The sequence below is a fragment of the Sesamum indicum genome, linkage group LG9 (assembly GCF_000512975.1).
Source record: "Sesamum indicum cultivar Zhongzhi No. 13 linkage group LG9, S_indicum_v1.0, whole genome shotgun sequence".
Taxonomy (NCBI): Eukaryota; Viridiplantae; Streptophyta; class Magnoliopsida; order Lamiales; family Pedaliaceae; genus Sesamum; species Sesamum indicum.
The window spans coordinates 4,545,142-4,554,269 of record NC_026153.1 but is presented as its reverse complement, the minus strand read 5'-3'; the positions used below and the strand labels follow the sequence as shown (position 1 = coordinate 4,554,269).

At 39.0% G+C, this 9,128-nt stretch overlaps 1 protein-coding gene across 2 annotated transcripts in view; it reads left to right on the top strand.

Annotated features, from left to right (window-relative positions):
- LOC105170619 (nuclear pore complex protein NUP214) overlaps positions 1 to 9,128 on the top strand; it is a 19,687-nt gene extending 10,559 nt beyond the window's left edge. For both annotated transcript variants that reach the window (XM_020696644.1, XM_011091457.2), the window contains exons 10-17: positions 78 to 230; positions 3,369 to 3,426; positions 4,428 to 4,561; positions 4,650 to 4,774; positions 4,937 to 5,282; positions 6,116 to 6,311; positions 6,403 to 8,352; positions 8,675 to 9,128. In XM_020696644.1, the coding sequence (XP_020552303.1) occupies positions 78 to 230; positions 3,369 to 3,426; positions 4,428 to 4,561; positions 4,650 to 4,774; positions 4,937 to 5,282; positions 6,116 to 6,311; positions 6,403 to 8,352; positions 8,675 to 8,793 (3,081 nt within the window). In that variant the 3' untranslated portion in view covers positions 8,794 to 9,128. The remainder of the gene's footprint in view (positions 1 to 77; positions 231 to 3,368; positions 3,427 to 4,427; positions 4,562 to 4,649; positions 4,775 to 4,936; positions 5,283 to 6,115; positions 6,312 to 6,402; positions 8,353 to 8,674) is intronic.

Sequence of the window (9,128 nt, the reverse complement as noted above, 5' to 3'; positions counted from 1 at the left end):
TGAGTAAGATGACGTATTTCAGATATGCAGTATGATGGCTCTAGTAATGTATTTTCCCTCTGCTATTGTGTCTTCAGGTTGAAGAAATGGCCAGAAAATTAGATAAGCTTCTTGAAGGTATTGAAGGTAAGGGTGGCTTTAGGGATGCATCCATAACTTCTCAAACACACTCGGTGGTAGAGTTGGAGGATTGCATATGGGCTCTTTCAGACAGATGCAGAACATGGAGGGTTTGTTTTCCTTACATGTTCCTTATAACAGAATACTTGTTGCTTGAGTTTTATTTGGGCATGTGGTATTCTTGCTCCTCCATGCAGCTTACATCGTTTAGAGTTTTCAAACTCATTAATGAAGCGATTCTCAGTTTTCTTTGGTTTTTCAAAATGAATTGATTCACTTGGATAATTTCCCAGACTGGCTGTTTTTTTCCCCTTCTTTTTTCACATTGTGTATGTTCAAAATCATCCATTCTACACTTCCATCTCATCCCCCCCCTCGGTTCAGCTCTCAAAATTTGTTCCTGGAGGATTTTCCTCCGTATATGGTCTGCCAGTGTTTAAGCTACCTGATAGTTTCTTTGATTTGTATGTTCTGTAACTTGGTAGTGATTTGTGATGGGATATAGTTGGAGGTTCTCTCTGCCTCCTGTCAACCATGATTACTGCATCAGGGGTTCGGCAATTGTTGTAATTGTGACCATGATGGCTCTGTAGTTTATTTTAAGAAAGGTTATAGGGAAGTTTAGAAAGAATTGGATACAAGACGTGCCAAGTTTTATTACTTTCTTTGTCCCAAATTCATTACTCCTATTCCCTTTTTGGTATGTCAGTTTTTCCCAAATTCTATCAGCTCAGTTGAAATTATGACTTTTCCTACTTTTAGGTACGCAGGGAATGTGTGATACTTGTATTTCGTCATCTCAGAAGGGAAAACCCCTTGCATAAATTATGTTGATTGAGATTATCTTGAAATTAGGATGAGTATTCATGTGAAGTCTATTTGCCAATTAACCAAGATTTTCTGCGAGCAAAACATTTGCGCTCTTGCATGTTAAAATGGAAGCATTCTTGTTTGCATTTAGTTCATGTGTAGAGCGAGCTGGATGCTTCCTATTAGAAATTGCAAGATAAATTACGAAACTTGTGCAAAAGCAAGAAGAAAACCAAATTAAAAAGTACACAATCTATTATGTGGTTTAGGGGTGAATTGCTCCTACTTATACAGTCGCTCAAATGTCTCTTATAATTATGATACCCTACTTCCATGACAGAGTCTCCAGTAACCTAGTTATAACTAGGATCTTTGTAAAATTATAAAATCTACATGGACCAAAGAGTAAAGTTGAATCTGGGACCAGATTCAACACTTTTGAATTTGAATTACAAACAGGATGCTTATAGGAAGGAAGAGGTCAGCTGTTCAGCATCTTTCATGTGAAAATGTGATACTTCTATGTGAAATGAGATGTAACAAACAACCAACAATGATGATTAGGAATAATTTTTAGATCAGATGTAGAAAAAGTGAATTAAAAGATATGATACTTCTATGTGGTATTGGATGTAGTGAAACTCACTATTTCTACTGGACGAGTTAATGGTTTGACCCTGACCTTTTATGCTGGATACAGTAATGATTTGCTAGCTCATAAGTGTGAGCTGGTCCAGACTTAGCAAGGAAGCGTGTTTGAGATAGCTTTTCTGTGTCTGAATAACTTTCCCATCTTTCCAGGTCTTAAAGATTCTAATACTGCTTTTTCATAGAGATCTATCTCAAGTAATTCAAGAGTCGAGTCAAGAAGACTGTTGGTTAATGAGGCAGTTGTGTTTTGTTTTTAATCCTCTACAGCACGCTTTAAAGATTCTAATACTGCTTCATAGAGATCTATCTCGTGGAATCCAAGAGTTGAATTAAGAAGACTATGTTAGTTAATTAGTCATTTGTATTTCGTTTTTAATCCTCTACGGCACCCTTTGAGGTGAGAAAGAAAGCGGAAGCATGTGATAGTATTAAATTAAACTTGTATGAAAATTTGTAACCTGAAAGGAAGCCTTAGTTTCTTAAGTATTGTATCTTGGTTTAGGCTTTTCTTCAATTTAGCTAGTGCACCATACATGGTATGAAGAAATCTGTTAATGTGGCAATGAATGACATTTTATACTGGTCCTAACAACTCTCAAATCAAAAAGTCATGCAGCCAGAAAACTGACTTCAGTTTCTCCACTATTCTCCTGAATGCTGGATCAATCTCAGGCTAACTTGGCCTAGTCTCGAATAGTATCTTTTAATAATGGTAAAGCATTTGTCATCTTTATATTATGAGCACCAAGGAGCTACGGCCTTATTATACATCTCTAATTACTTCCAGAAAAGGGATATTGCTGGACTCACTCTCCATCCAATGGATATTGTATACTGGAACTCCTGCAGCAACATTTCCATTTTCATGGACTCATATCCGTTTCTGTTATTCTGACTATATACATAAATCAAAGAAAGTCATAAGGATGCTGTGCTCCAAGCCTGTTATCTACAGCCAATAGAACATACAATCTTTAACTTTCTGAATTATTTGACTGCTTCAGGTCATGCTCCAAAGAGACTGTAGTATAGTCTCAACTTAACAAGTTTGAACACTCCATTCACTTAATTGGACATCCAAGAAGCTGCTGGTACCTATGGAGATGTTTGTTAGATTTAGATTCGTAAGGCTCCTAATTATGCACAAGGAGAACAATGCATGAATCTGAGAAGAAGTTCAGAATGTTCTCATCATGAAATGAGTAGGTTAGCGATATAAGAATGAGTATAAGAAATAGCTGACTGGTTTCATAGTATGGAGACATCAAAGCTAAGGAAGAAATTGAAGAGAAAGCCGCTAAAAGAAGAATTTAAGACCTGGTTCTTTTGCCACTGGACTCCACAGACTAATGTCTCCAAGATGAAGCTTTCTGTTTATTTGAAGTTCTAAAACTAATTCTCTCCACGCTTTCTTCGAAATATGAGTAGTTTGGTATGATATTGTAGAATATTCATATTTTTAACATATGATTTCTATTAATTTATTTACTGCTCAAGGAATCAGTGTAGTCTGGTAGATTTCAGATAACATGCTACAAATTGAAAATTTTTCTTTAGAAGAGATGAAGAATCATGGTAAAGCATTGAACCCTATAAGATTGCCCTTTTACTGCAAATGCAATTGAATAATATGGTTCTAGAACATAATCAGTATATGTTTTGTGACGGGGAGTTTCTTAGCCTCACACCCTCACGGTGCCAGCCAATATTATTGTTCAATTTCTCTGTGTGTGTGGCACATCAACGACTTTGCTGATTTCATAGTATGTTTTCTTTGGACTGTGTAGGGGCTAATGGACGAACGATCAAAGGAAGTCCAACTTCTGCTTGATAAAACGATACAAGGTCTGTTCCTAATTTAGTTGATTAAAATGTTGTGATGCAAAAAGAATTATGTAGTGCCAGCTTAAACTGGAGTAATATGATGCTTAAGCTCTTGAATCATGCTTCTTATTTATTCTCTATGAAGCTGTTAATGGGGTGTTTTCCGGGCAAAATTATAGGCTAAGGAACTTTCCGCCCACTGCATTTGGTAATTGTGGAAAAGGAGACTGGAGAAGAATTGGGCAAAGATGATGGCCAACTTTCTGCCAAGGCCAGCCATTATATTGCTGTATAGGTAGTGGGGCAGAAGGGTTTAACTAGGAATACTAATTATAAAGATAAACATATTAGAAAACGAAAAATGATTAGTATTGCTTGGTACTGAGAGCAAACCCTTTGCTAGATTGTTTGAAGTATGCTTATCATATATATGTAAGTATCTATTAACCAACATATTAATCATTGGAATATACTTCTGAACAAAGTTCTTATTACTTGCACTTTAAGATGCTTATAGAGATGTACATGGATCATTACTCTTGAACGTTTATTGAACTAACTTCCATATCATTAATTTTTATTTTGTTTACTATCAGGCGTAGTTTCATCATTCGTTTATGTTTGTTTGGGCATCATGGCACTGATGGTGTTGGTGCATCTAGTGGACTCATCACTAGGGCATTATTGAAAGTAGATGCTTTTCCTTTGGGTTGAGTCGCAGATAATTTTAAGATACTTTTGCTTCAAAGGTTTATGGTTATGTTGCAGAAGGAAACAGCAAGCAGCTATATAGATGAGTTGTGTGATTTGTCTATGTCCCAATTGATGCAGCACCATGCATGTGTACTTTATATTTATAATACTTTAATGTTGAACTCTGCGTTGAATTTTTTATCGGTAATAAGATCTTGTTGACACTTTCTGGTATCTTCTGCTTGATGAGTTTACTTTCTTTTGTTCTTGAACATGTGAAGTGGTTATCATCCTTTCTAAGGTTAATGAGTTCTTCAATGTTATTTCAGTTTTGGTTAGGAAAGTGTATATGGAAGGGATCTTCAAGCAAGCGACAGATAGCCGATATTGGGAACTTTGGAATCGTCAAAAATTGAGTTCTGAGATGGAATTGAAGCGAAGACGTATATTGGAATTAAACCAGGTGCATTATGCTTGATCTAAACTATGAGGTCTGTTTCTCAATTATACTCCTCAATACACCAGTTTCAATTTTCCTGGAAAACTTCTAGGAGTTGACAACTAAGTTGATTGAACTGGAGAGGCATTTCAATTCATTGGAGTTCAATAAATTCGGTGAAGATGGAGGAATGCCAAGAAACCGGAGAGTTTTGCAGAATTCGCACAGGCATTCAAGGTACTGCATAATTCTGTGTGGCTGTCGTTTATGTCCTGTACTATCACTGAATCACATTCTTGTCTGGATTACAATTGTTACGGACTTTACATGAGGATTTTCTCTCTGTTGGTTGTCCAACGTGACTATGTAACAGACTGAAATGAAGCATCTGCCTTGCAGGCAAATTCAGCCCTTGCATATTCTACATAACACGACGCATGCGCAATTGGCAGCTGCTGAGCAACTTTCTGGATGTCTCTCGAAGCAGATGGCTGCTTTGAGTATCGAATCTTCTGGGAAGCATGATATGAAAAAGCAGCTCTTTGAATCCATTGGTCTTTCTTATGTTGGTGACACTATGACATCTCCAACTAGGACCAGAACTTCCAGTACTCCTTCAGACCAAAAACATTTCATCGCTTCAGGCTATATTGCTAGTAAACAACAGTCTAGAAGAAACCAAGCTAGCTCTGCCAAGAGCTATGAACCAGAAACTGCAAGGCGGCGCCGAGACTCTCTGGATCGCGTAACATTTCTTCTTTGCTGGTCTTGGGCTTTTGCTTCTAAATGAGTTGACCATCATTATGTGCTACTGATGCTTCATTGAGTTTATGATACCATATGTGCATTCTATTGCTTGATTTCAGGAGGTTTCTCATTATATTTTCTGGCAAAATGTGAATTTTCCCCCAAAATAGCATGGTACTAACCAGCAATCCATGTCCATGGCCACTTCATTACCTGCCCTGAAAAGGGAGATGTGAGAGTATGGTGGAATTTTATGGTTCTTAGAGTGAATTGGCTATGTTTTGATTGGTAGTGTAGATTGACGACCAAAAGTTTATGGTGTAGGTTATTAGTTTATGGATTGGGTCTATTATGTCTTTCCCTGCTTAATGTAAAACTGATCCACAAAAATGATAACTCGAATAAGTGTAGACGTCCAGCTGTAGGAAAAGATATTGGCAACTTGCTTACGTGTTGGTATGCTCATAATCTAAACAAAAAGTTTTGTTTATTCTATAACAATATCCAGATCCATTTCAATATTTGTTTTTGACAGTTTAATTGTGTTGGTTTCTCACATCATCTTTTAAATGAGGAGAGCTAGTACCTTTGCTAGCACTGCATAGGTTAGAAAGACATGTTTTAGCATTTATTCCTCTTTGGACAAAAGGAGGGAAAAGAATACTGGGTGATTAGACCTGTGTATTATTCCTTTAATCTGTTTTCTTCGGCTTTTACTTAACAAATCTGTTTGCTTGTCCTAATCTTTCATTTCTCTTTCCTTGGAAAATGTTGTTCGTCGTCTGTTTAAATTTTTTTATGTGATGCTTTAGTTTTCACAACTAAATGCAGACTTGGGCTAACTTTGACCCTCCAAAAACAACTGTGAAAAGGATGCTGAAAGAAGATTCTGAGAAAGGAAGTGCAAATCGTTCACTGTTTAACATGGATAAACAATATCTCAGTCCTCAGTTGCAGAAGAAATCAGAAGTTGCTCATTCAGCACTTTTGAACCTCTCTGGAGGGGTGAACCATTATCAAAGCAGAGGTATTAGTGCAATTTTAGCTGGAATAATGTGCTGAGCTCATGCTTAATTAAACTAAACTTACTAATAAGAGTATTTTATAACCCTGCACAGGCACTGCTGAAATACCAGTAAAAGAGTCGACTCAGAGCCCATCATCATCTTTGCCCCAAAGGACAGCTGGTCTTCTAGGTCGTGGAATGCAAGTGTCATCTACAAAACAGATTTCAGCATTGCCACCACCATCCATATTGGAGACAAGGACAACTCAAAGTAGTGAAGTAGGAGTATTCAAACTTATTGATGAAAAATCTAAGAGCAGCCTACCTTTTACCGGAAAGAATGATTCTTTTGCTCCAAATGAGTCGAAACTTGTTCAACGGTTCGATACAAGCTTTCATCCATTACCATCCATGTCTGGGCAGATGCCTGAGCACTCACTGACACCACCCTCTAGTTCAACTGAGAGCTTAGATCACTTTAAAATTGGATTTACCAAGTCAAACACCTTGAATCCGAAGAGTACTAGTATGGCATCTGATACAACATTATTTGACTCCAAAATTCCGATAACTCCTGCATCTTCTTTCAGTTCTGGCTCAAATGTATCAGTGAAAGGTTTATTCACTAAAAATTCGGAAAAGACAAGCCAGCCTTATGATGGCCTGTCTGTCTCTACCCAGTTGCAATCAGTTTCAAGTAACAGTTTACCATCACTTTCAGCTTTTGTATCAAAACCAAGTTCATTAACCCTGTCCCCGGTGACTCCTTCCAGTTCTGGGGCCAGTGTAGCTGCAAAGGAGGTACCACAGCCTCAGACATCAGTTCCTTCAACCGTAAATTTTCCTTCTATGTTGTCATTGTCTACTCATGAGAATAATCTTTCATCTATATCCCCATCTTCAAGCATTAAAAATCCCGAGTCTCTCACATCATTGTCTGTTCCATCTATTGCGAAATATGGCTCAGAGACAGAGGGCGTCTTGCAGACACGGACTTCAGTTGCTCACGTTCCATCAAAAGTTGAAGAGGATGTCAAGATTCAGGCTTCAGCATCACAGCCTGGGTTGGCAATTACTGCATCTGATTTGAAATTTGGACCTTTGCCCTCAACTGCACCATCTGAATTGTCTATTAATTCGAAATCTGGGAGTAAAATTGATTTTGGTGACTCATCAAAGAGTTCATCCGTTACATCAGCTATTAAGTTAGAATTGCCTTCTGCGACTGAAGCTCTTTCACCAGTTGCACTATCAAGTGAAGGGATTGGTGACAGTGCAAAAAATGTCGTTTCAGAATCATCTCATGAGGAAATGGAGGAGGAAGCCCCTGAGACAGATCAGACAGCTGGATTTGCATTAGGGAACTTTGTTGGGTTTGGGATTGGTTCAACCTCAGATTCAACAGCTCCAAAGTCAAAACCATTTGGTGTAGCAGTCCTCAACAAAAGTACAACTTCCGCTCCCTCTCAATATATGGCTCCTGCTTCTGGCGGTGAGCTGTTTCGACCTGCGTCTTTTAACTTTCAATCACCCCAGCCTCCAGAACCTTTGCAGCCACCAAATGTCGCTAACTTTTCTGGGGGTTCTGGAATACCTGGTCAAGTTTCAGCAGGGGCTGGATTTGGCCAGCCAGCACATGTAGGAGTAGGCCAACAAGCACTAGGCTCAGTACTCGGTACCTTTGGACAGTCTAGGCAACTTGGGGCTGGTCTGCCAGGAAGCGGTGTTGCATCTGCAAGTGGCTTTGGCAGTGGTTTTGTGGGCACTCCTGCTGGTGGTTTTGGAGTTGGTTTTGCTTCTGCTTCTTCCGGTGGTGGATTTGGTAGTCTGGCATCAGGCGCTGGTGGTTTTGCTGCTGCAGCAACAGTTGGGGGTGGATTCGCTGCTGCAGCAACTGCTGGTGGTGGATTTGCAGGTGCTGCTAGTGCTGGGGGTGGATTTGCCGCCGCTGCTAGTGCAGGAGGTGGATTTGGTGCCGCTGCTAGTGCTGGAGGTGGATTTGGTGCCGCTGCTAGTGCTGGAGGTGGATTTGGCTCTTCAACAACATCCGGTGCTGTTTCAGGTAAATCTCCATATGATTAATAGTTTATACCATGTTTTGTTATTCAGAAGTTATATCTGATCTTTAATCTTGAGAAAGTGTAGTCTACTCGAGAAAATATGAATTCATGCAAAATAATTAGTTGTTGCAATGCTCTTGCAATTGGGGGCTCATGTGATTTGGACGTTTCAGTTGCAGAGATCAATAGTAGACATTTCTGTTTACAGAGTTATTACTTTGAGGCTGCTGGTCTCACAAAATTATTCCATGGTTATGTGATTTTGTTGTGTGATGGATACATCTTCCTGTGGTTTAGCTGATAATGTTATGCACAAACTTAAAGGTGGCGGATTTGGAGCTTTTAGCAATCAGCAGGGTAGTGGTGGTGGGTTCTCTGCCTTTGCTGGTGGATCAGGAGTTGGAAGGCCACCCTCTGAACTCTTCACGCAGATGAGGAAATAGTTGCAGAGAGAGGCTTGTGGAGACTTGATAGGCCATATTGATAGTTGCGTTCCATGACATTTTTGCTTGCTTTCTTCTGCTTTCCAGGGAATTGAATGCATTTCTGCTGAGCCTTCGTACGGTATATTTATGTGCTAATGTACATTTTTAGTCTGCTATATTAATGCATGGCAAGTGGCGACAATGTCCATGCTTGATTCAAAATTAGAGCGCTAGTTATCGTTGGATTCACAGTTCTGAGAAAATGAGAGATTAAAATTTTGAATTATGCGGACCCATTAAAGCTCCAAGGGTGGCTTTGTATTTGCTTATACTCAAAAAAGTGAACTGGTATT